The 26,507-nt window shown below is 44.0% G+C and overlaps 1 protein-coding gene across 1 annotated transcript in view; it reads right to left on the bottom strand.

Moving 5' to 3' along the window:
• KALRN (kalirin RhoGEF kinase) overlaps nt 1–26,507 on the bottom strand; it is a 526,387-nt gene that overhangs the window by 91,040 nt on the left and 408,840 nt on the right. The window contains 2 exon segments of the mRNA XM_068408148.1: nt 11,801–12,047; nt 13,628–13,657. Coding sequence (XP_068264249.1) covers nt 11,801–12,047; nt 13,628–13,657 — 277 coding nt within the window.

Here is a 26,507-nt window from a genome sequence, read left to right as displayed (position 1 = left end):
TGCAGAACGTGTAATAGCTCCCAGGTGTAGGCTGTGTACAAAGCAGTTGTCCTGTGGGGCAGCACTGCATGTGCACAGCACAACTACAGCAGGTTTGTCTGAAGCGATGTGCAATGGCCATAAAGACTACCGAGGTGTAAAGCCTGAACTACCTTCCCCTGCCATCCATGCACAAAACTTTTTTTTACTGAGCTTTTTCATGGGTGAGAATGCCCTTCCTTCGCAGCAAGAGTGCCCTGATTCCTTTGCACTGCATGAAACTTAATTTGACTTTTGCAGTCAGTGGAAGGAAAAATGTACATATTTCACTGAGTAAGAGTCCTGCAGAGTTAATAAACTCTTCAGTGCTTTTCCGAAGAATGCCGTTTGGCTCTTAAGGCCAGAATCTGTTCTCTGATACCTAAATGCAATTCCCATAGATTTCCAAGGAAACTGGGTATATATTCCTTGGCAAAATGCAGCTATTAACTTAAAATTCTGAAGATTCATGAAATCTGCAGAGAAAATAAAGAGCTGGGTACAGTCTGGAAGGAATAAAACTGGTGTATGAAGATCTAAGAATATTCTTTAAAAGTCTGTCTTGAATTGAAAGATTTCAGTGTTCCTCCCTAGTCTAGAAAACAGAAGAAATACCATCCCAAGCTTTACCGCAATATGCAAGCAATTATCCTTCTTTTTTTTTTTTTTTTTTTTATGCTGCTGGAAATGTAATTTGTATTCTGCAAACTCCAGAAAGAAAGAAAATACTTATTTCACTGCATTACAATTTTACAGAATCAGCACTTCTTCAGTGCATTTATGAACAATACATATGTATTTTACACATGTAAGATAAAGCCTTTTAATAAATGCTGAGGACAACTAAAGACAAGAATGGATTAACCTCTTATAATAAAAAAGGGAACTGTTATTTAGCTGTTCTGAACTGTGAGAGACTTATTTAAACAGATTTAAGAAAAATATAGTCAAATATGGACTCTGCCTTAAAGAAAAGAAAAATGCAATTCTGGAGTTAAAGGCAACTTTTATAAGAAGAGATAATATCTTTTATGAGACCAGTTAATACGAACAGAAAAAAATACACTGGTGTTTATGAAAATAACCTCCTGCCCTAGACTTTTAGACCATCATAGTAACAATAAAATTAACTCTATTTTCTAAAATTTGGGATTAATCTGAACTAGGCAAAGCTGACAGTGGTTCAGGCTCTTTTGCAAAATGTGTAACCTGGGAATAACCGCTCTGACAAAACGCTTGTGCAAACGACAGGAAAATCAGGCTTCTTGCATCAGGATCAATATATCAAATCTGTGCAGCGTGCTGAAGCAGATACACAGAAACATAATTTCAATTACTTGAAATACATTATTTAATACACATTGCAGTCTGTCTATCTCCGGCTCAGACTGGTCAGGGAAATGGGATTTTTAGCAGAGCTAGTTCACTTCAAAACATACTCATAAAATATTTGTTTAAGATTAGCAACGGAAGTACCAGCCCAGCCGCGTACAGGCCCTTGCAGGGTGCAAATACTGCATTTAGGATTAGTCCCTTTAACTGTCTGGAAGCTGAAAGAGTGAGGAGACAACATTTTGCGGAAGCCAAAATCATCAGTCATTAGTATTTGTGTTACTGCCATTCTTGCAAGTACCAGTTATAGGTCCAACCTTTGTGATGATGCTATTAAAAAGTACATCCACAGTTGGACATTAAGCTAGTAGGGATGTTAGGCATGAACCCAGAACCAGCAGTTTATTTTTACTTCATGCTTAAACTTTAAACATTTCAGGGAAAAAGGATCAGGCAGCAAGTTACAGCATATTCAGCAATGCAGAAAACCATGAGGAACATAATAATGAATGGTGGCTCGTTGAAGCTGGTTACACAGCAAAAAGCCTAGGCAAACAACCCAGATCCCACTCTTTCCCCGCAGTCCCAGATGGATTACGGTCCGATGTCCATCTGTGAACCTGCTAAATTTAGTCTGGCCTCTGAGGAAACACAAGACGCAAGCCATGCACATGCTCCTGTCGCTCTTCCAGGATAACCTTCCTGTTAGCTCGATGGGCCAAGTGCTACAGACCAGCTCCCTCCTTCCCACCACACTACATATATTTCAAGACACACAACTAAAGACAGAGGAAATAGATTTTACTCAAGGAGCTATTTTTATACGCTTCCTCCAGGCTGCTTGTTTTTCACTAGTGGGGCAGAGGCATGAAGATGTTATGGCTGCTGGCTTCAGGTCAGAGCTAATATAAAACTTCATGCTAAAACTGAACTTGCTGCTCCGCCTGGTCACTCTGCTGTTTGCAATGCACCGAGGTACCACAGCTCCAAGGAGGAGAAGGAACAGAATGCATCTCTAAGGTTCCTATGCAGTTAATAAAAAGAAACAGGCATTTTATTCAGACCATTTTCAGTAGGTGCCCCCCCGGATCACTGTGCAGAGAGCCTTGGATAATACCTGACCTGATCTCTTGAACCTCAGCACCACAGCAGGAGCCTGAGTCCTTTCTCAGCACAACCACCATTGCTCAGACTCAATCAGCACTTTTTGTGGACTCTCTTCAAGGCCCCTCTCTCTGCTCTGACCCAAGGGAAGGCTGAGCTCAGCCATTTTGTGAAAGCACATGTATTCGGATCACTGGAAGAGCTGGGGACTGGGCAGCACAGTCCTCTCCCAGCTTAGGGTCCTTTGTATGGTAGACCCCTCTGGTCTTCCCCAGGCCATATGGGATGCTGCAGAGTCCACACTCCTCTGGGAAACTATCTCACTTAATGAATTAAAAGTATAGTGTTTACTCAGTAGAACTGTCTTTGGCCTTTGTGATGTCCCAATAGTTGGGACATCACTATATGAGCAATAAAAATTAAAGACTCCTTTTTCCAGCATGTCTTTGAAGACAAGTTGGGAAAATAGGACCAGTGCAGCCTTGTTTGTCCAGGTATGCACAGCTGAAGTCCTCTCAGATGGCTCATGGGGCCAGGAGAGGGCTGTGGCCACCCATTCACCCCTCACCTACACAGCTAGGTCCTGGCAGCAGGGACTGTCAAGGACCCCCCCTTTGTCTGTGAGTTGGCTGCAGCTGAAGAGGGAGATTCTTGCTTCTCTGCAGGATAGGGATGCTCTGGGGCTTCTCAACACCTATGCTGAGAAGCACAACCCTGTATCATTGCACAGAGCTCTGAATATCTGGGTTGGCTTAACCTGGCCCTGAAAAGCATGGGCTGGCCCTAGGAAAGAAAGCTGAGAAGGCAGGCAGGAGAGCCAGGAGGGCATGGAGAATTTCTGACCCTGGTCTTTGGCAGAAGCTCTGGGAGGAAATGTGGTCTCTGTGTTACATTTTCTTTTTTTTTTTTTTTTTTTTTTCCTGAAGGGAAGCATGAAAGTGTCTTCTAACAATGACTTTACAAGCAAACTTCAGCAAGACGTGAGAGTCTTAAAGGAAGATCAAAGAGTTGGGAGAAGGCATGGCTATGTCTCGACAACTCAATTCTCCTTCTCTGCCTCATCTTAAAACACTTAGCCACATTTCCTTAAGCATTGCTCTCAACGTCTCAGACAGAAATAAGACAAGTGAAGAGAGGAAACATGTCCAGGGAGGCCATAAGAGAAAGCCTCTTCAGAGCTGCATTCCCTCTCTACCTTCCCCTCACTCCCTACAGCTCCAGTCCTTGACAGGAAGACCCAGTCTGCCCGGCCAGCTGTACCACCATCTCTCCACAACACAGAAGAGCTGCAATAAGTAAGTCTACTCTCTTCCAAGAACTGCCTGACCAACAAACCCACACACATATCTAAAGGAAACAAACGACCCTTTATCTTGAGAGAAGACTCCTCATTTTGGAAATAGATATCTCATGAGCATCACTCTGCACAGTGTTAACAGGAACCCTTGTAGCAGCGACACATGATAGCCATGGCTTCCTTCCACAAAGACTAGCATTTAACCCTTCTGAAATGTGAATGTTTCTGTCCTTTTACAGATCCACACAGAGTTTGGAAACATCCTGCACTACATTTTCACTGATGCTTTCCCATTTGACCACTATTAGGGTGTCTCTGTCAGTTTTCCTCCTTTTTTTTAGCTGGCCTTGACTAATCTGATGCTAAAACCAGAATGATTTATTATCTCAATAGGCAGCACTTCTACTCCATATTCAGCCACAGCCTAGGATGCTGGTGCCAGTATGCTAATGATGAGATACAGGTGATCAAAAGGATATCTGCTACCAGGAAACCCTGTTCCCTGAAAGCCTTCCAGCCAAATTAAGCAAACGTCCCAAAGGTGCTGTAAGCTATGCATTACAAAACTGAGCATGAGTTGCAAAATAATAAAGCTGTCAGAGACTGTAATGCCAGAAGGGACCTTTAGCTCAGGTGCCCTGACCTTTATGCAATATCAGCTACTGAATTATGCCCAGCTTTATCCTGTGCTCTCCTTATTTGCTGCACTCCCCAAGTTGTTCCTGGTACACACATAGTGAGGGTGACCTATGGAAATGATGGGAGAAGAAAGCAGGAAAAGCAGGTAGACGGGTCCCACATTAATAAGGAGAATCAGGCCCAACAAATGGTGACATATCCAAATATTGCAGCATCAATGGTCTAATCCTGATCAGATCATTTGTGATCACAGTACATGTGGGTTACAGCACTGTAGGTACCACTGCGGAGTTTCCTCCCCAGTTTCTCTGCCAGACCAGGTGCTGAACCCTTTGGCATTCTTGATGAGCTCGGCTGGCCACAGCATTTTAAATTCCCTCCCCTTTTTGTGTTTTTTTTGTTTTGTTTTGTTTTTTTTTTTTAAGTGAAAAAAACAGCACGGCCACTGTACAGTGAAAGTTGGGATTAAGCTGACAGGGGACTAGATGGATAAAGTTTTACCCTCTGTCAGATGGGGAAGCAAAGGCAAAGTAAATAAGAAAATTTGCAGGCCTTCTCTGTTTTAAACAAAGACTCCTGTGTTTAAAATAATAAAAATCCACTGTACAAAAGCAAAGCAACTTCCCCCAAAATAGCCTTTCCTGTTTTATCAAAGCATTCATCAAAATTGTGCTTCTCCACAAAAATAAAGTTCCAGGCAGAACACCAGAGGCCTTTTACTTTGATTAGATAACAGAGCAGCTGAAGCAATAAGTATGATTGACTTTACTGGTACCTGATATGTCCTAAACAAGTCCACATGGCTGAATCTAGCTTTAAATATCTAGTGATGCCATATGCCATAGTGAAAATAAGAAAAAATAATGAAATAGAAACACCAAGTCTGAGAAATATGGGTATTCACAAGCCATCATAACATGGGTCCAACAGCCTGCTTACAATCTGCATCCATGACTTGTAGCTGCTGCAACTTACTGCGGAGGACAAGTATTTGCCATGCCTGGCCAGGCCGTGCCTAGCTTATCTAGTTACTCAGGTGGTGCTTGGATTGATGCCGCCTCTAGAGCTTGACTATGCAAGGATTTGTCAGCATAAGTTTTTCTTCTTGATGTAGTGATGCACCCAACAGGTAAAATCCCTGATAGAGCTACTGTCACAGTGATATGAATACCCCTACACAGATATTGCTCATCCTCTTAGGCTTAGCCTACCTCTTAGAAACAACAAAAATCAGAACATATCACCCATATTGCCAACTGCTGCTAAATATTTGGGGTTTTTAAAATTATTTTGGAGATAACAGAGTCCAGGAGAAGGTGTATGCATAAACAACACCAAGGATGGATACTTTATGGGTGTCTCCATTTAGCCTGCACCCAGGGCTAAACAATAACCAGTTGTTCTATCACCCAATCTCCCCTCCCCAACCAAGAAAGGGAATTGGGAAAAGGAGGGAAACTCATGGGTTGAAATTTAAACAGATTTAATAAAATCAGAAAAACCAATATCAACACTAATACAAAAGACACAAAATTATACTTAGCTCATAGAGTGGTGGCAAGTCCCTCCACATATAGTAATAGTTGAGAGGCAATGAGAAGAAGAGAGAGGAGAGCAGAGCAAAGAGCCCTGCTTTCCACCAGCTTTCCCATTTATAGTGACCCTGACATTAATGTTATAGAATACACCTGTGGGCCAGCCTGGGGCAGCTGCTCTGGATTTAACTGCTAATGGCCTTGATCACCATCCCACAGCTGGCCACAAACTGAAACAAAATGGAACAGAAAATTGATTCTATACATTTTATCCCTGCAAAACCAGGACAATGGGTATCTGAGTTCTTCCACAGGGTGACTATGAAGTACGAGAACGCACAGAGGTCTGGGATCAAAAGATACTAGTAGGTAGGGGAGCAAGGCATCATCAGCTCTCCAGCACTGGGGCAGACATTGCCCACTGAGGTAGAAAGGAGCAATATGGTGGGGAGAAGCTGTGAAAGGCTGTGAAAGTGAAGACAAACAGCCATTGTTTGATGAGAGAGAGGAGGGAGACACAGTGGAGAAAAAACAAGGGAAACGGTGACCTGATTGAAATAGTAAAGTAGTTCTGAGTTCTTTCATCTTCCTATTTCCATTCCTTTCACGACTGCACGGAGCCACACTTCCATGTTGAGGTAGAGCAGTGGTCCCAAGCTGGGCCCTGGCAGCCCTTGGTGCCAGTCCATAGAGAGCAGCTGTGTTACACCGTGCTGGTTAGCCAACTTGTTTCCAGCTGCTCTATCATAATTGAAAAGCAATGAAAATGCAGCAAAAACTTTCCTGATGTGATTTTTCTACGTAAGCCATGTCCTGAACTTGTAACAAGGATGCCATGAGGCCATAAATGCCAGCAGGAGGGGTCCACATGACCTCTCTTGAAAGACAGTCTATACTATGAAATTTTGACTCCAAATATCCTTGTTGGAATGGTATTAGGAACAAAGGTGAGGGTTTGTTTTTTTATTTAAATACTGCATATTTATATTGACAATGGGAGCCTGAACATTGTTTGCTTAATAGAAACCCCATGACCTGTTTATGTGTCAGTTAAATTAACTGTGTTACCTAATGAAATGTTTCCTTTAGTTCAGAGCCTTACAATCATTTTAATCGACTGCTCTTAATTAAGACCTTCAAAACCAAACACAATTTCTCAGCCTCTACAAAGACGACTGAAGGTTTAATGCAGTGCACTAAAACTTCTGAATTGTCCTCACACAGCTCCCCCAGGACATCAGGAATCATTACCATCGAATATGTTTTGCAAAAGAGATTGTTTAAAACACAACAGAGAAAGTGTGTGAGCCAATGCAGATCGCAATTTAATACTCGACAGGAACAGGGACACAATAAAAGCAGCCTAGACTCTTTTCCCCCACTAAAATCCATGATGTTTTTAAGAACAGAGACATGTGAAGAAACAATTATGCTTTTCCCTACATAGGGACTGGAGGAAAGACTTCCAACCCCAACAAGAGCCAGATTAGCCTCACCGGCTTTGCACACTAACCCATTAAATGATCTGCTCTTTCCCACAAGGAGCAGTCACAAAAACGCAGGTCTCACCATGACCTCTTTTTCATTGATACCATTCTTCTTCTCACCAGCCTTGTTAAGTCCTTATTCTGCTTCCTTCTTTCATAGCCCAGCCTGCCATCGCACCTACCAGCCACAGGCTCTCCCTGGCTGTAGGATCGGGTAGGCAACCCCCTAAATGTACAAGCTGTCACCTGAGCAGCTCCGAAATTCCTGTCCCTCCTGACGGAAGTCTCATGCTCTCCCAGGTGATGCACCAGGGCCAATGTGACCCATCTGGGAAGTGCAGGCGAGATGTTTATCCTGCTAACATACACCTTGTGAGACCTATGTTCCTTTCTCAGTTGGAAGAGACCCAACTGCTTCTCAGTTTGCTCTGTTACAAGGACCCACCACTGCCACCAAAGCCCTGCTGTTAAGTGGCCATCTGCCTGCACAGCAAGATGTTTGCAGATCATCTTAAAAAAATATATTCCTCATCTCTCCAGAGGATGTACCAGACACAGGCATCCTGCAGCAGGATCTGGTCTGGGGCCCTGAATGGGACCCCTTCGCATATCATCAGTCCAAAACAACTGCCATAAAACCCTTTTTTTTAATGCTTTCTTTTCCCTTTGGTGATGGAGGTTGCTTAAAATTACTGCAAGAACTAGCCTTTGTTACTCTTTGAATTAACATTGTGACTTTGATGTTACAAGGCAAATGCCGGGTGAGGAGTTGTAAGATCAAGATTTCATCTAAATTTTTCATGGGCCAAACTGAAATTTGGAATCACTCAGTCAAAGCTTACAGGCTGACACCAGGAATATGCTTGTCGCAGTGTGCTTAATGAATATTGGCTAGGTCATTAAGTTGCTTTCTATCCATGTGGATTTCTCTCTTAATTTGAAATTTATAGCTTAATACCATAGAGCTCAATTATAGGGTAAAAGAGACAGGAATAAAAGTCACAGCTTTCCTGTAATTAGCCATGTGGGATAGTTCAAACAGAGCTTCATTCCTAGTGTCACAGGTCTTTCTTTTTCCTTCCTAGGAATGCTAGTTAGAAGAAAAAACATCCCACAAATTGAGTACAGTACCAGAGACTGCAGACAAGTCCCTTTTACTCAGTCATCTGTAAATCACTTGCAAAAGGTGAATCCCAGAGACCTCTTTGCCTTTTTACAGAGGGTGACTACAAACACTGTCAGATTTTCAGAAAGGAAGGACAGGCAGGACTAGGGCTCTGAGCTGTAGTCAAGTCATGAAGAAATCAAATGTGTATCGTCCAAAGGAACGCAGCCAGCAGTCAGACGGAAGGCTGGGAGACCAGTCCTTAAAGTCTCTGCTCTTTTACTCATCAACAACAAGAGAAATCTGTAAAGATATTTCATTACAAAAGGTAGGAAGTGTTCTCTTTCAGATTGTCCTCTTATATTTGCACTTTAAAAAGGCTTATTTTTTTGTTTGATGAGGATTTGCATTGATGCTCTACAAAATGTTCTGGTGACCTCACCAAATCTTTCAATCCTTCATCTGTTCAGGTGTTGGCTGACATATTACTTTCTTTACTCTTTCATTTCAAGGATGGTAGGTAGCTTCTATGAGACACATGATTTATATTTATAGTCCACCATAACTCATAACAGGACCAAACACAGTAATTTGCCATTTCCCACTAAGCAGATGTAACTATGTTTTAACACTTGTCAAAACTCTGCATGTTTCTATCATAGGTGGCAAATTCTATTATTAGAAATGTTAAGTTTTGAGTACAGATACTTTCTGTTCTTGAAATTACAGTGCTTGTAGAAGCAAGGAATTATGTGTCTTGGTAATTACAAGCAAAATTCAGCTACTAACCTGCTCTTCTGCAACTGTGTGTGTTTACACACTTGAAACAGAAGGGGACACCATTTGATGTTGATATAAAATGTGCCAGCCTTTGTTCTGGGTTGTAGAGAAAGGCCAGAAATTTTGGAAGCCTGGACCAAGAGATTCTGAGTCCAACCCATGCCTAATGCTACTGGAAGTAGAGAAGGACACGAATCTGAATAGTCAGAAGCCATTTATCAAGCTAATCCTTCCAGCATCTCATGTCATCAGCAGGCTCTTCCAGTAACTACTGCATTTTCCCCTTTAAACTTACCCCTCTTCCTTTATTCCCAGCATCTGTTCATTCAGTTTAAAAAATTTCCTGTTTTCCTAATAGAGGGAGAACCTATTTGCTGTACTTTGGCCAAAACTGTGGATTGGGTGGTTATTTTTATTATTTCTAGCAGCACTTCTGGAGATCCCATTAATACTGAGGCTCCCTGATACAGCTTTGGTATGTGCAGGAAGAAAACTGAGGCCGAGGGGAAAGGAGATGTAAGGAAATAAAGGCCATGGCTGGAGCCAGCCGGCCCCAGACTCACTCTCCACCTGTTTGGAGATGATGGGACAAGAGCCAGCTCCTACCTGGAAGCAGTCGCAGTGCGTTATGTGAGATAACCTGCCCCGCAGGCAGGCAAAGCGTGCTAGCGCAGGCTCGGCGCTGTGCTGACACAGCCTGGTGGCTTCCAGGCATCGGTCGGCTCTGGTCCACCAGCTGCAGCCTGGCATTGTGCCCATCACACTGTACCTGCAGTGTAGTTGTGCCCTGAAGCTCACGCAATCATGCTGGAGGTAGAGTCCCCATGCCCCCTGCCAGCCCTCAGCCCCTGCACCACCCTGTCTCCATCGTCCTCGGGATTTTCTGCCTCCCTTTCCACAGCCTACTGCAATTTTTTTGTTCTGCTTCATTTGAGGAGGAACTCTTCAACCTTTGGCACTCAAATGAGGTTTGAATGGTGTCTCACAGTGTCCTTCAGACCATGCAGCCAGCAGACACGTCTCTGGCTTCCTATGAGTCATATCAAGCAGTGACTTCTCTTATGCAGACCAGGCTGATTTTCAGCTTTACCCTTCTGTTTATTCACAGATTGAATTTGCATGTAAGCAACTGCAGTGCTCAGAGGACAGCTGAGGACCAGGACAGGCTTCTGTGGCAGCAGAAGAAGGGCAAGTCCCCAGGCACGAGGCAGGGAGGAGAGGCGGCAGCGGGTCTAAGAAGCGCGTGACGAGTTTGGAGTTTGCACCGCAGACAGAGCTGACAGCCAGCACTGACTTCACCTCCTCCCTCTTGCAAAGCAGGGCAGGGGGAAGCACCTACCTGAATGAGACTGACTGAGGGGATCAAATCTGAGAGGAAAAGCTGAGCTCTCCTCCCCCCGGTTTGGATCAGAAGGCTCTTTAAGGGAAACTCTGATTGCAGACCCTGGCCCTCCTGCGCTGCTCTGTCCTGGGGGTGCCCCACTCCTCTGCAGTGGGAATGCAGGCAGGCAGCAAGGATGGACTACAGCCCGGGTTCAATGCTTGCTCTCAAAACAAACAAAACCACTAAGCTTACCTTGCTCAAACAAGAACGGATCAAATTCTATTTCCCTTAATGTAGAGGGAAAAAAAAATTTAAAAAGCCAGTTCAGGTTGTGGGCTTGAAGTTGGGAGTGGGATGACAGGAACGTTTCCTCCCTGGAACTTACTTGCGTTGTGCATGGCCAAAAGCTGGGGCACAGCCGAAAGGAGACCTGCTCTGGCCACGCTGAACTGAACTGGTTCTGGTCTATCAGTCTGAGGTGCCTCCTACACCTGGGTGTGTGGATGCCGTATGTGGGACACACATTGCTCAGAACAGAACATCAACTAAATAGGCCACAGACACCACAGAGACAAACAATATTTCACCATTCATTGCGGGTGAAGCCCAAGTTCTCAGGATAATACCAGGGATGTGTTTTGCTGCACGTTAATTGTAAAGGAATCTTTCCCCGTTGTGCTGTGACATTATACCCAAAGTCCCCAGTTCACGAGTCAATAGAGTGTACCGGTACTCACTGGTGCCTTGTTTGCAATAATAGACAGGCAGCAGGGATATACTAAAAGACCATGCACTAGTGTACACTGTGGTACTCATAAAATAACATATCCACAATTTGGGGCACCCTGGGTGTATATACCACATGACTTTCCCTCCCTCTAGGCTTTTAGGCACTAAAACCAGTCCCTTTGTTGTTTAAAGGTCTTTTTTTTTTACCCAGAATCTCAAGACAAGAATGATTGCCACACAGCAAAAGACGCACACGTACAAACATAGATTCATGGAAATGGAGTTAGGCCAGTGCTGTGCCGATTCACAGAGATCTGGTAACAAAACTCACTCATGACTAAACAGTCTTTTACCCATGCCGACTGCAAGAGCAGCCCAAGCAGCTTTGCACTTACATGATACAAAAGGGGAAATCCAAAACAGTCTTAAACCTGCCAGACTGTTGCCTACCTTTTCCTGAAGGGAAGAAGCAATCCATCTCCACGCTGCTGCGGGAATGGGAAATGCAGAGCGCGCTGCTGGGGACCAGACCCTCCTGAGGCGGGCTCCGCTCCGTGGTCCGGACCAAACACCAGCCTGGCCTTTCGCTTGGCCTCTCCAGCAGCTCCACTGTCTGCCCCACCTGAATGCTCAGCTCGCTGCTGTGGCCCGCTGTGAAGTCCTGGAGCACCACGGTTAGTTCACACCCTCCAGACAACTGCCCAGGTTCAACAGGAAAAAAAAAAAAAGGAACAGGAATAGAAGTTAGAGAGGGCAGGATGAAGGCAATCATCTTTGCATCATATTTACACTGGCAAAGACAGGATTTGTATTCCTTAGAAGCCAAGTTAATCATTTCTTTTGTCAAAGGTCAACATGTTGTGGCCCTGGTTTCCTTTACTCCTTATTGATTCTGCTGTGCTGAAGTGAGAAATCAAAGCTACCCACCCAGCAACCTTTTGAATGCTAGCTGTGGGTGAATTTTCTAGCTCTGAATCTTCTAGCTGTGGGTGTCCATCAGAAACCTTGCTTTTTCTCTTGCTTTAGTTTCTGGTGTGACTTTCTAGACTGACAATAGCCTAGGCTGCCTCAGCGCTGTGCCCTCATGGCAGGACAAATTCCAGATCACCCCTCTACAGCATGAGCTAGACACATTCCCACATGCCACCAGTGCAGTGAGGAAACAGCTACAAATTTTTTGCAAGACAAGAAACGTGCCCTCATCTTCCCAAACTCGCTCTAGGGACCTCTTGGGAGACTAGGGAATCCTGACCGGGCAGATCAGAAAAGCTCCTCCCTTGCTCTCTGATGGAAAACAGAGGTGTAAATATATAAACACAGAGTGATTGATTATATGCTGACTTCCAGGATTTGTATCTAAGAATAAATGTATCGTCTTACTTCCGTACTGAGCGCTGGCAACCTGCTGCTTTCCTTCAGCCTCACACCCTGCGACTCTCGATGAACAATACTGGTCTCTGTTTAATCATAGTCTCTATATAACCAGAGACCGGATATATAAGCGCTTGTGCACACAGCAGAACAAAACAGAGTAGGTCACTGCACAAGCAGCAGAGCTAATGAAGCTTGTTCTCTTACAGATTTGGATCTCAGGGGTGATTCTTGGTGTCTGAAAAGGTGCAAGCACAAATCTAAGTTTTTCTGGTGCGAGGAACCTTTCTTAATGCTCCTCTGCAGTGTGGATTTCTTGCTGTTTGTCTGTCATTAGGGGCTCTCTTGGGTCTTTCTCCTCTATGTGCTGCCTGCTTCCCTGAAGCATGCAGAAACCTTTGAGATCCTTATTCCACTGTTAAATTTGATGGAAATTAGTCCACTGATTCAAAAGTTATTAAGATGAGAATAGTACAAGCTGATTCAAACCAGTGTAATACCACAAATCTCCCTATTTCTTAGGATATGAAGTTTAACCCAAGCACATTATAAAATGTTTTTTAAAGTAACAGCTTCTAAATACAACTGAATTGGGAGAAATTTTGTAAGATGCTGAGTATCTCTGTGAAATCAATGAGAACCAGGATCTGCTTATCAGTTTGAATGGGGGAGCCCCTGAGGAGAGCACACTCATCTCTACAGACCTCACTCTTCAGCTGGTACAATCTCAAAATCCCTTATCGTAGCCCAAGCAGCCCCGAATGCACACTCCCATGGGAACAGCCCGTCTCCCCACTCAGTGGCACAGTGGTTTGTGTGTCTAAGGCAGGTGTGAAAGAAATCCCATTCACAGAGGGGATAGTTACAATTACAGAAAGGGGTCAGTGGACAAGGACTGGTTCTCACCTGTCCTGTGTCTCTGCCGTAGACGAAATGCTAGATTTGGGGAAGAAGAAGGAAATAGTTCTCTGAAAGATTATTTGTAAATAAATAGAAAAAACAAACAAAACAAACCATGGCAGCTGTTTGAGGCCATTCAGACAGAGCGCTCGCATTAATCCTGGCAGAAAGAGCTCAGGGGGTTGATGAAAGAGCACAAGAGATCAGTTTAGCACCTAGCTCTGCAGTTTATCAGCAAACCCACCATTCATCCCGCTCACATAATCTCCCCACAACTGGAGTGCAAACATTCACAAGTATGGTAAGAATAAGGTATTGCTATAATATTTACTGAGATTTCTTTGCTATGGACTAATTTAGGAGTAGAAAACCTTTCTGATCCAATATGGTGTCTGATCTGGTATGGTATGAGATATTTAAGACACAAGAAAAAAAACCTGATTACTTCTTAGTAAATACACTGACAAATCTTACCAAATGTGATGATTTTCCCCTAATTCTTTCACTACTTCTTGCCAAGAAAATGTTGCTTTCCCCACATTATGCTATCTATGATATTTTCTCTGAAAATAATCAAATCTCTCCTTCTTTTAGGGGAAAACATGTAACCAAACACTGCTGTATGTACTTCTCTTCCAGAGATAAATTGAAAGCACCTCCCTGCCCTGCGCTCGGGTACCACTAGGTGTCCGTGTTTGCCATCACACAGCAAGCTAATTTGCTATAAAGAATTAACTCTCGCTTGACTTCGAAGTGCATATCTAAGCGTGATGTGCGGTGTCTGGGCATGAAGGAGCTGGTTCAGACAGGATCCCAAGACCCATCGTTTCCAATGATATGGGCAGAGGATGTTCCAGAATATTAAAAAAAAAATTCTTCAGATGGTTCAGGTTGATTTTTGAAAAATAAATCATTTTTATTGCTTAAGCAGGAAAGGTGAAACAACCCTGAAATATCACAGGGAAAAAGGCTTGGTGAAGACAGCACTTGGGAAAGTTTGGGACTAACAAGGTGCCCTGGTTTCGTGGGGATAAAATTACAGAATCACTTTTCTGTTCCATTTTGTTTCAGTTTGTGGCCAGCTGTGGGATGGTGATCAAGGCCATCAGCAGTGAAAGCCAGGGCAGCTGCCCCCAGGCTGGCCCACAGGTGTATTCTGTAACATTAATGTCAGGGTCACTATAAACAGGAAAGCTGCTGGGGAGGGGGGGTTCTTTGCTCTCTTTCCATTTTTCTCTCTTCTCAATGGCTGTGATCCCTGGAGGGACTTGCCACCACTCCAGGGGCTGAGTATAACTCTGTGTCTTTTGTATTAGTGTTGATATTGGTTTTCTTATTTTATTAAATCTCTTTAAATTCCAACCCACAAGTCTCCCTCCTTTTCCCAATTCCCTTTCTCAGCTGGGGAGGTGTCTTGGGTGACAGAACAACTGGCTATTGTTTAGCCCTGGGTGTGGGCTGAATGGAGTCACAAGGTACTTTCTAGGGAGCATCAGCCTGGGAAGTGCTGCCCTAAACAGCTCCTCACTCCCCACCTGCGATGCTGCCCTCCACTGGGCAGCCCAAGGGGCAGCTAACCTAAAACCACTCTGTCACAGGCCTTTGTCAATACCTCCTCAAATAACTAAACATCTGTGATACAAACAGATGCTTCAGTTAGGGCAACACCTGTAAACATTACCCCAGGGGAGGCAGGTGTGCTTCATGACCCTCAGGTACCATCTAGCCCTGAGCTCTTGTTTTCCTCTGATTCATTAGAAATAGCTATTTAATATACTGAGAACGGGAAGTAATAATCCCCTCTAGGAGCTGCTTGGTGCCTGGTGTGACCAAGCTCTTCCTCAGCAGGGGAGATAGTCTCCCCCTCGGCTTTAGAAGCCTACCTTTGATATGTGATGGGGGGAGCTGACCTCCCTGGAAACTGTATGAATTTATATCACTTGTTCCTCCAACATCGTCTGGATGGAAACATGGACCAGGGTTTCCCCATGTTCCAACTCACTGCTGGAGGAGCTGGTGCTAAAATAACACATTTTCTGGGAAAAACCCCTCTTTGGCAGGAGGAATTAAGCAGGTTCCCTTTTACAGGTGCGGGTGGTAGGTGCAAGAAGTTAGCTCACGTGGGGGCCCACAGATTTTAGGTTTATAGGTGCTGGCCACAAACAACAGAAAAGGAGCTCCTTCCTTTTGCCAAGGACTTCTAAGTGCTTACCATGCCTGTTCTGTGTCTTACATACCACCACACCACAAAGAACATTTACTTACCAAATTAATCCACAGCAAAGTAATGCCTCTAGAAAGCTTGTATCATACAAATATGTATACAAATTGTAAGCCACTGAGGAATAATGCAAATACATCTGATTCCCAATGACAGAAATCCTTTCACCTATGAAGTGATCCCTCAAGCTATTAGTTACTTAATTTGTTTTTAGAGAGTAATTTTCCAACCTCAGAGAAGTACATCATGCTTCTCTCTACCTCGGAGCATGCAAATTGGAATACAGATGGGCTGCTGGTTTCTCACACATATTGCATTTGGTTTGGAAAGAGAAAGAAAATAGAGAATGCCCTTAAGGTTGAACTTCACAGGTAACTGTCTCCATATTTTAACATGTAACATTCACTTTTATTATTCCTGTGATAAAAAAACACCATTAAAGCCACTGACTGGATATATTTAAAACCCAGACAGCAGTCTAATCTGTGTATGGTACAACAAGATCGGTGAGAGACATTAAAATAAAAATGACAATGCAGCATGTCTTTGCAGAGCACAAGGCGTAACTGAAAGATCTGACACACGGACAAATCTAATGAATTACGCAGAAAGCAATAGCCTTAAAATCAGGAAGAAAAGGCAATGGCAGAAGCAAATAGCAAAATGCAATGAGGAAGCAAGAGGGCCTCAAGCAGTCCAGAGCAAACGTGCTGTATGTCCTGAAAGCAGCTAGCAGGAGCCGCAGCCTGTCTCCATGCCGCCTGCCACCAGCAAACCATCTCCCATCCTCTGCGTTCCCTTGTGCCTGGGCTAGAAAGCATCCTGTGCATTCAGCACGTAAGTGTTCTCATCACAATGTTCTAAAACAGACCAAACCTGAGCTAGAACAGAGGCTTGCCCTGTGTCACCAGTGCAGGCAGGGACCCAGCCACACAGCAACTGAAAGTTCCCCTCCGTACTGCAGGATATTCTAACCTCTGTGCACCCATGTGAGCAGTTTATGTCAGGCACTGACGCTGGTGAATGAGTTTTGTCTTGACTTACATGAGCCTTTTTGCTTCTGGGAACACCCAACTGACTGCCTGTCAGCTATGGGAGGGTGAAGTGCAAGCCACCAAAACGATCCCAGGCACGGACAAATCCTGCTGCAGGGACATCCAGGCTGCTCCAAGCGCAGGAGCCAGCTCAGCTCCAGGGACCAGCAGGTACCAGTTAGTGCAGGATTACCATGAGATGGTCTTTCCTGAATCACAGTGCGTGTGTGTGTGTGTGTGCACGGCCACTGCTGCATCTGTTTAGTTTCCAGCCACAAAGCAGCAGCCAGAGGAAGGAAGGCTGAACACCAGAGGCATATTTATCATTACACTGCAGATGGAAAAGACCTATCAAGTCACAGGCTGTCCTTCCTTCCCTCTAAAATAGATCTTAACTAGTATTAAATCCACACCAGTTGAAAGAAAAGTGGGAATGAACAGCTCTCTAACAGGGTGAGCAGGGATTTGGGAGATAGGTGTCTGGAGAAGGATTCCTCAGGCACTCTTAAACAGGTAACTAAATGGTTTATCCTTCAAATCACAATGGATCTCCCACTGGTTCTAAAAGATGAAACCAAGCTCTGAAAGGCAGAGAACTGGTAATAGTGATACTGTGGTGGCTATGTCAGCATAAGTGAACAAATACCAGCTGCCCCAGCAAATGCAACAGCATTTCAATCGTCCGTTTCTGCAAGGGTGCAAAATATTGGTGTGCTTGGTCTCCTCTCCTGTGGCACAGTGCCATAATTAAGGTTTTAGTCTTTTTGTAATTAAGGTCTTAAGTTTGTTAGAGGCTTGCGAACCACGCTGTGGTCTGTACATGTGAAGGCATATAACAGACAACCTGTCTGCCTATTCCCTCAGGGAACTACATTTGATGCTCATGGGAGACCCTGTGAGCTGGACCACAGCCAGGGTTTTGATGCTGCTATCTCCTGCCAGACAGCCCTGGGGCAGATGCTGTGTGTGCCTGAGTGGTTCCTTTGGCTCCGAGCTGTTTTTGAATCCCTGGGCTGGATGCTGAGGAATGGCTACAGCTCAAGCAATCTCATTGCCAGTCACCACTCACTGCCAAGTGAAGTACACAGATCAGTTATACCTGGCGTTCCCCATTTCCAAATATGCCTATGGTTTGGTCAGACCCTTCTCACAACTGAGTAGTAACAGAGAACAGGAGAATCAATGTCAGTGCATTATACCTGTCTCTCACCTCTGCATCAACTCCTTTTGCGTGTCACACTGCCCGAAAATGCAGTAAGCTCAAGCTGCCGTACCTTTGCCAAAGCCTATAGACTGTCATTTGTCCGGCCTAAGGGCTCGCGACTGCCAAAAATGCTGTCAGTACATAACACACGACTACCTTCTCATGCAATATTAAGCTATTTAAAATAGATTAAAATATAAAGAACCATGCCCAGCCCAATGCACTATACTAAATTATCCAGCGTACTCTGTTACTAAAATTGCTGTATCATTTGTTCATATTTATCTCCTTTTCCTTTTTCTGCTCCTAAAATGCTTCCATTTCCCCTTCAGTATATTTTTCAATCATAAAATCATATTCAGAAGCAGAATCAGCAGTGCACAGCATCTGCAGATGGAGGTAAAACCCAGTATATTTCGGGTAGGTAAGAAGTTGTTGGCTCTGCAGTACAAATCTCAAGCCAACATCTGATTTTCGAAGAATCAGCAACAGAGAATGAATCTATCAGGGTCAGAAGAGCTGCTCAGAGTATTTAAGTATTTTGAAATATGCCAACATCGTTGTAGAAATCCACACTAGCTGGTTATTTACATATATTCAACAGGACACAGAGCTCTGTTAGTTTAAACAAAGCATTCTGTGTGGTGCAGCACTGTGTCCTAATATAAATTGCTAGTTTTCTGTTGCTCTTAGGCTTTCTGCCCATCTGGTTTTGGATGACAGCCAGTTTTGGAGAGAAGCATTTAGTCACCATAAACAGCCTCTTTCAAGAGGCTGAGAGAGGCAGTGGGAGCAAGAATGGCATTTGCATTCTTATCAAGAGATTAAAAAAAGTGAATAAGACCGCTTAGGCGTTGATTCTGTCTGCACTGAAACAGATCCAGGAGCTGTCACTCTAGCTGGGGGACGGGCATGAGAAATCTTATCCCCCACAGAGTTCTTTGTGAAAATTTCTATAATTTTGTAGAGATTTTCTTTTTACTGGGAGGTTAGAGAGAGAGATCAAGTTCAGAAGAAGCCTTTGAGGAATTTCAGTACCAGAAAATTGCTTTAGTGTTCTTACTTTGTAACAGGCTCTGCTTGGAGTGCAAACACCGAGTCACCCATGTTCCTCCCTCTAAAGTCTCTACAGCTCTAAAGGACGCTGAGCTGAGCTGAGTGCCCTGTCAATTCTGGTGAATGCTTCTTTGCATCGGTACGGAGGTGTTTCTATGGGGACGGACTGTACTTCAGGAGCTATGAGCTGAACCAGAGATAACCTGTTACAGTCAGCAGAATTGCTTCAGATTGAGTTCAGAACCAGAAATTCGGTGGAGAATACCTGGCTCATCTCTGAGTCTTCCTTGGTCCTCAGGCCCCTCTACCCATCTTCCAGTAAGAAGGAGTTGGTGCTTCCCACCCTTTCTGTTTTGCTGACCAAAGATGAACACTGCCTGAGCTTCACCAGGAGGTCTCTTTATATTTAAGCAATTAGTTAAACACATGGCTGGGATCATGGTGACAGCCCTGTAGCCCAAATGTACCAACTTTGCTCCTCTCAGTGAGGAGATAACAACAGAGGCATCTGGATGTGCAGCATTCAATAAATCAAGAGACAATAAGTTATTCCACAGCGGGAAAAAGAGACAGAGATGGCATGTGGGACATATAAATATGCTAACGGAAAGGAAATCTGGTGTTATGGTCTCAAATAGCACATATCTTTCCTGTCCAGCACCTCTTGCTGGAGTCCCAACTAGACGACCATATCCTGATTTGTGCTGAATTTTGGACTCTGGCATATGCTGACATCTGCAGAACAGCTTGAACGAAGCTGTCTGAATTATTTCTGGAGCCTTTTTTCCAGAAAGTAAGACGAAAGTCGACGCAAATTAAACTGCACATCCAACTATAAAAAATGCTTTTGAAGATAAAGACGACCAGACTCACTTTGTTTCACCCAATGAATTGAACCAGAGCGTCAGTCTGTGTTTGATCCTATAAGATTGAAGGTTTTCTCATGGCATTTGGCTCACAGAGCTGGTACCCAAATTCCATTCCTTTCCCTTCCCTGGAGAAGCACAAAATGGAGCAGATATAATCTGTGTTTCCTCAGTGACACAGAGCCAGCACAACTGGCTCCAAATCCCTTTGCAACCAGTGTTGCAGAAGGTGAGAAAGGCAGATGGCTGAAATCCTCCAAGGTAATCCCCACCTGCTATATTTCACAGCCACAAGATGTTTAAAACTCACCCAAGGTTAATAAAAGCACAAGGATAGACTGAAATCAGGAGTACTGACCAGGTGCTTTCTTTCGTATGTCCAGCACAGTCTGAGCAAAGCAGACAGTCTTGACCCGGGAGGCCAGGGGTTTCAGTCAACAGATGATTCATCAGACATCAGTTCCCAAGACACTGCTAGCAAGTACACAAAATCTGATCATGTATTCTGGCCAGGAGCTTTGAGAAACAAGGTACAAACAGCACAGGTGAAGGGTGCACAGTAATAGGTCTACACAGCTGATGAGTTTAAAATAGAAACCGAGTTGTCTGCATCGCATACCTGGTACCATTGGAGAAGGAGAATTCAAGTCCAACAGAAGCTTTAGAAAGACAAGGGCAAAGCACACTTTCCAAGGGCAAAGCGTGGGCACTGTGCACATCTGTCTTTATCTAACCCACTTTGTTTATGAAATATAACAAGGGCAAGTGTAGAGTCCTGCATCTGGGCAAGAACAACCCTATGTACCAGTACAAGTTGGGGGCAGACCTGTTGGAGACCAGCATAGGGGAAAGGGACCTGGGGGTCCCAGTGGACAGCAGGATGACCATGAGCCAGCAGTGTGCCCTTGTGGCCAAGAAGGCCAATGGCATCCTGGGGTGTATTAGAAGGGGTGTGGTTAGCAGGTCAAGAGAGGTTCTCCTCCCCCTCTACTCTGCCCTGGTGAGGCCGCATCTGCAATATTGTGTCCAGTTCTGGGCCCCTCAGTTCAAGAAGGACAGGGAACTGCTAGAGAGAGTCCAGCACAGAGCCACGAAGATGATTAAGGGGGTGGAACATCTCCCTTATGAGAAGAGGCTGAGGGAGCTGGGTCTCTTTAGCTTAGAGAAGAGGAGACTGAGGGGTGACCTCATTAATGTTTTTAAATATGTAAAGGGCAAGTGTCATGAGGATGGAGCCAGGCTCTTCTCAGTGACATCCCTTGACAGGACAAGGGGCAATGGGTGCAAGCTGGAGCACAGGAGGTTCCACATAAATATGAGGAAAAACTTCTTTACGGTGAGGGTGACCGAACACTGGAACAGGCTGCCCAGAGAGGTTGTGGAGTCTCCTTCTCTGGAGACATTCAAAACCTGCCTGGACGCGTTCCTGTGTGATATGGTCTAGGCAATCCTGCTCCGGCAGGGGGATTGGACTAGATGATCTTTCGAGGTCCCTTCCAATCCCTAACATTCTGTGATTCTGTGTGATAACCAGGGTGTTCTGCCCTGGCCAGAGTTTTGAGAAGGGAGGAATCAAACAATGTTCCAGTAGCCCTGTTCCCCAATCAGACAGTGTTCCCAGCTGGGTATGACCCCCGCTATTTGCTTGTCAGCAGAGAATCTACAGCTTCCCTGATGTCAACATCAGGGAATGATTGGGACCTACAGGTCCCTGATTAACTACCTCTGCTTTTAAATTACATTGAAATAAAAATAGTTACCTGAAGAACTAGGAACAATGGCTCACAACAATCAGTTGTCCTCTTGAGAAGGAAGCAAATGATATTCAGAGGAAAAGCACAATACGATCACCCTAGGGATGCTTTAGAACAAAGCAAAACTCAGTTTGCGCACTGGATCAAATTTGCTTGATACACATATCCCCAGATTGTACTTCCTTTGTAATCTAGATAATTATTTTAGACAGGTATGTTGCTGTCTGCACAGTTACACTTCTAATGGAGTTATGAAAAGTGATATAATTTCAAACAATACCTGCAACAAGTCTCCCTTGTCAAATAAAACCCAGACATTTCTAAGACAAGCAGTTGTAGATAGCTTCAAAGCTATGTTTTCTTGTTATGGTCCTGCTGTAAGAAGGGTTTGTGTGAAGGCAGAAAAGGGATAATTTTGTGGTCTCTTCTTTACCTCTGCTAACGTGCAGGAATCAGGATTTAGTGGCTAAGTACCACTGTGTTTTAGATACATATAAGCCTGATTACATTAGATAGATACCCTCTCCGGCGGACAGCCATGCCCAGCTCCCAGCACTGTTAGAGAGCAGCACACAGGGCTGGTGGGAGGATCTGCCTTCCTGTGTCTCAGCTCAGCCCCAGCGCTGCCCCTTCACTGAAGACCCTCTGCTGATCTTCGCTGGCCTGCCTCGGGTGCTCTGGGCTCTCCTAAAACACACGCACCTTTGCAATGAAGGTTGGATATCTGAAGGCAGCATAGATGGGGAGCCCAGCACACAGAAATGCAAAAGCCTGCACTGATGCTTGGTAGCATCATAGGAAACCACAACACTCCTCCTTCAGGGATATTGGCTTCTCAATATGGGTAAGGATCTGAACAGAGAAACCAAAAACACGATGAAGGACTTAAAAGTATCCCCTGATGGTTTTTTTTCCCAAATTGTTGAAGTCACAGAACAGATGTTTTATATAAAACTGGCTTTATTTTTAATTGGAGGGGATTATTCAAACTATGTTTAAGCCATATGGTCCTGTAAGTCTGACTCCCCCCTGCCCATTGCTGGAGAGGCTAGCTTGGCATCCCTCTCCTTTTCCAAGTCGTTTCCTTTTTACAGATTTAATAGCTGCTATTTTTCTTTTTTATTGTTGGTCCCTAGGTCCTGTTACTATAAATCAGGGCCTCGGGCCCAAAACTAACTCGAAGGTGGATTTGGATAAGTTGCTTTCAATGGTTTTCAGTAGTCGGTTGGTCCAACAGAACATAAAGGGAAATGTAGATTTGAGATGACAGAAAATGCATCGAGAAGGATGACGACAGTGAGTGGCATTCATACCCAAGCTGCTGAAGGAAGACCTGGTCCCAGCTGGCACATTTTCCTAACAAGATTGTTAGACAGCGCTGGGTGCCAGGCAGGCCTCAGGCTGAATGAAGGTGTGATGGCTGAGGGCATCGCCCTGCCCCAGCACCACAGTGGGCACACGGCTGGGTTCAGCACAGCCTGGCTGTCTAGTGCCTACTTCTATCGCACCCAATAGAGCCCGTGAATTTTCATCAGTTGAAAGCCGTAATCCTCCTGGTACATTTTAAGCATACTTCAGGAGATTGGGGCTGCGGTGCAAGCTCTGGACCCTGTTTGGGTGAGGTGGTTGCAGTTAGTCTGGTAGCGGTTGGAGGCAGCCAGGCAATCCCACAGACCCTTCTCCCTCTCTCCCAAGCTGTTTTCTCTAATACCTGTAGTTTGCTTGTTGTTATATTAAAGTCTCATCTTAACAATATGCTCCAGCTTAGTGAATCACCATGTGAATTAATGACCATGTGAAAACACACTACTGCTGCTACACATAGGCTGCAGGGATGACTCCACATGAAGCAATGCTGACTCTGAGCAGGAGAGTTTGCACAACATCTGCATGCCCATGCCCTCGGTCAGTGTTTGGCACTGTGGAAAAAGGATCTTGAGAGACATGATTACTTGTGTTTGAGTCCTCCCTATTGCTTGGCTCATCCACTGCAGCCACTGAGCCTTTTCAGCATTGCTGCATCACTTTCAGCCATCACGATGGGTTGCAGCTTGCATCCTAACAGTTAAATCTTGGGGCTTTCATTCTCCTCTCCATAATACTGCTATTTACTTGAGGTGACCTCATTTGCCAAGTGATGTAACAGGGTGCACGATTGAGCCTGGCACATCTAAGCAGATGTTTTCAGTGGACACAGAAACAGCATTATGAAACAAAAATATCGCCTAAAACCTGAGCAGCACAAGAGATTACAATGGTCTTTATGCAGATCAGCTTACCTAAAATAGCGTTGAAAGGCCTTTGGCTGCAGTTGTATGCTTCCCTTTTTAAAATGACAGACCGTTGCTTGTACTACTGTAATGTGACTCCTAAAGGAACCAGCAGCTGCAGATTTTGAATGTTATCGCTCTTGGCCTCTCTGTTTGACAGAGTTGACTGGAGCATGCCCAGAGGACACGCCTCCCATAAAATTGTTCTCCTTTAACTACAATAACAAAAAATGGTTGCACATTTTTTTTGTGTTTTGTTTTAGTTTCTAACAAGGTAATAAATTCTATTTCAAACAAGAATATAAATCCAAAGAGCTTGATAGTCGATCTGACTTGCTTTGTTTCAATTGAAAGGAAATGCTCGTTGACTTTGCCTTTTACATTTGCTGTCATGTCACATTATCAAGGAGAGCTAAATATGGATCAATGAAGTCCAGCACAAACAAGCAGAAGATTGAGGGGAGTCTGAAAGAACTTGCTATGTTCATTTATCAAAGGATGAGCAGAACAATAAGGTCTATTGATAAGTACATTCCCAGCTCCTGCTTCATTTCTTTCACTGAAGACACTTCAGATAAAATACTCTGTCCTGTGCAATCACTGTTATATGCAAATAGTTCCCAACAAATACATTCGTTTCTGTTCTTGCTAGACTCAGTTTGATCAATACAGAGGCCTCAATTTTCAAAGACAGATGTCTACGTTTACCCACAACACTCACGCACGTGTTCTTTAGTTCCCCAAAATCACATTTCTCTTCTGCACACAACACATGCAGAGGAAGGTGACATGAACTGAGCTTAAAACACTCTCAGGGTATTTAACAGTGTGAAATGCAACTGTGTCCAGGATAAACAAAAGATTTTGGTAGACAAGTGTAAAATTCTCAGCATGAGATCCAAATGCACTTAAAGTTTGACATTACCATATTCAGTGAGGCTCTAAAGCCATGTGGAGGATGTGTTCAGGGCAGCTTAATTGGAGAGCTACTGCTGGGGATTTCAGAGGCACAGAGGAGGGGTAGAGCCTGAAGTCAGTGAAGTTCAGTGTGAATTGAACATTTACTTCCTTTGGGTTTCTTTTGAAAATCCTAGACTAAATATCTTATCCTTATAATTGGCAGATATAAAGATATGTGCTCAGGGGAACTACACTTGGCCTTTTGCTAGCAATTGGGAAATAAAGATAAACTGTGTAAGAAATCCTATTGCAGAAAGACAGTGAATTCATAGAGTTTGACAGTGGATCTGACTTGCTTTGTTTCAGCTGGAATAGCAAGGGATTTCGTGGCATCCTAGCTGCAGACGAGAGGGACAACCAAAGCCCATGCATGGAGTGTAGGCATGGGAAAAGCACAGGGCTGTGGCAGAACTGGGGCTGCAGAGATGGAGGACAGGTGACAAAATGAGGGCCTGGGGTTGGACAAGGGAAGATGGTGAATACCAGCAGTAGTAACTAACAGGTCAATAAAAAGCCCTCAGTGCTGACCAGCACTTGTAATGAAACTGCGCAATTCACATCCAAAACCTTGATTCACTTGGAGATAAGTTTCCCAAACTGCATATTGGAGAACCCTAAAATGAGGAAAGAAAGGATTAACCTTTTCTTAAACTCCACTATTACTCTTAACATCCACAGCCTACCCTCCGTACATGTGTTTGTACGGTATTAACATTATATTAATTGCACCTACTTAACTTGAATAGCCAACAGGACACTTCCTTGGCTGAATATCTCCTTTTCCAGTCACAGAATTGTGTTCCCTTAATAAATTTCATTTCACTAATTCATTATTTCTTCATTTATGTGGTAAGATTTTTGGCATAAGCATCTGTTTCCTTTCATAAAGTGTGAGCACATTTTGGACAAGAATGATAATGATAAATAGTAAGTAAGCAGTTTCCTCTATTCCAGGCAATACAGTAGCAGAGCTGTCTGTCCATACCTTATTAACCACTACCCAATCTAAAGAAAAAACTGCTGAAATGCTCTGGTTGCCAGAAGGAGTCCTAAGTGGATGGAAAACATGCTTGAACTAAAAGAGAATGAACTTAGCCTTTACTGCGTGAAAGGGATTTTACTGTTGCATCACCACACATAGCACCATAATTATGAGCTAGTGGCTCTTTCAATGATAATTTTCTGCAAGAAAATTATGAAAGCACAATGTAAAACATCTTTCTTTCATTCTCAGGGTTTGCACGCATGGCCTTAGCAAGTAGTGACCCTATTAAGAGCACGTACGTAACTTAGCACAGCCTGCATTGTTTCCTTCTCTTCTTTCTGATTCCTTTTTCTGTCCCTTGAGCAAAAAAAGGACTGTTTATCACATTGGTTTGTATTGTACCATAACTAATGTCTGGATTGATCTAAGGTGCAGATAAATTAATTCACCTCTTTTCTATATCAAAGGTATTTTCCTTCATAATATGCACCATTGGGGCATGGGAAAAATGCAAAGAGAGTCTGAAAAGTCCCAGC

This window comes from Nyctibius grandis, chromosome 9 (assembly GCF_013368605.1).
Source record: "Nyctibius grandis isolate bNycGra1 chromosome 9, bNycGra1.pri, whole genome shotgun sequence".
NCBI lineage: Eukaryota > Metazoa > Chordata > Aves > Nyctibiiformes > Nyctibiidae > Nyctibius > Nyctibius grandis.
This window is presented reverse-complemented; position numbering and strand designations above follow the sequence as displayed.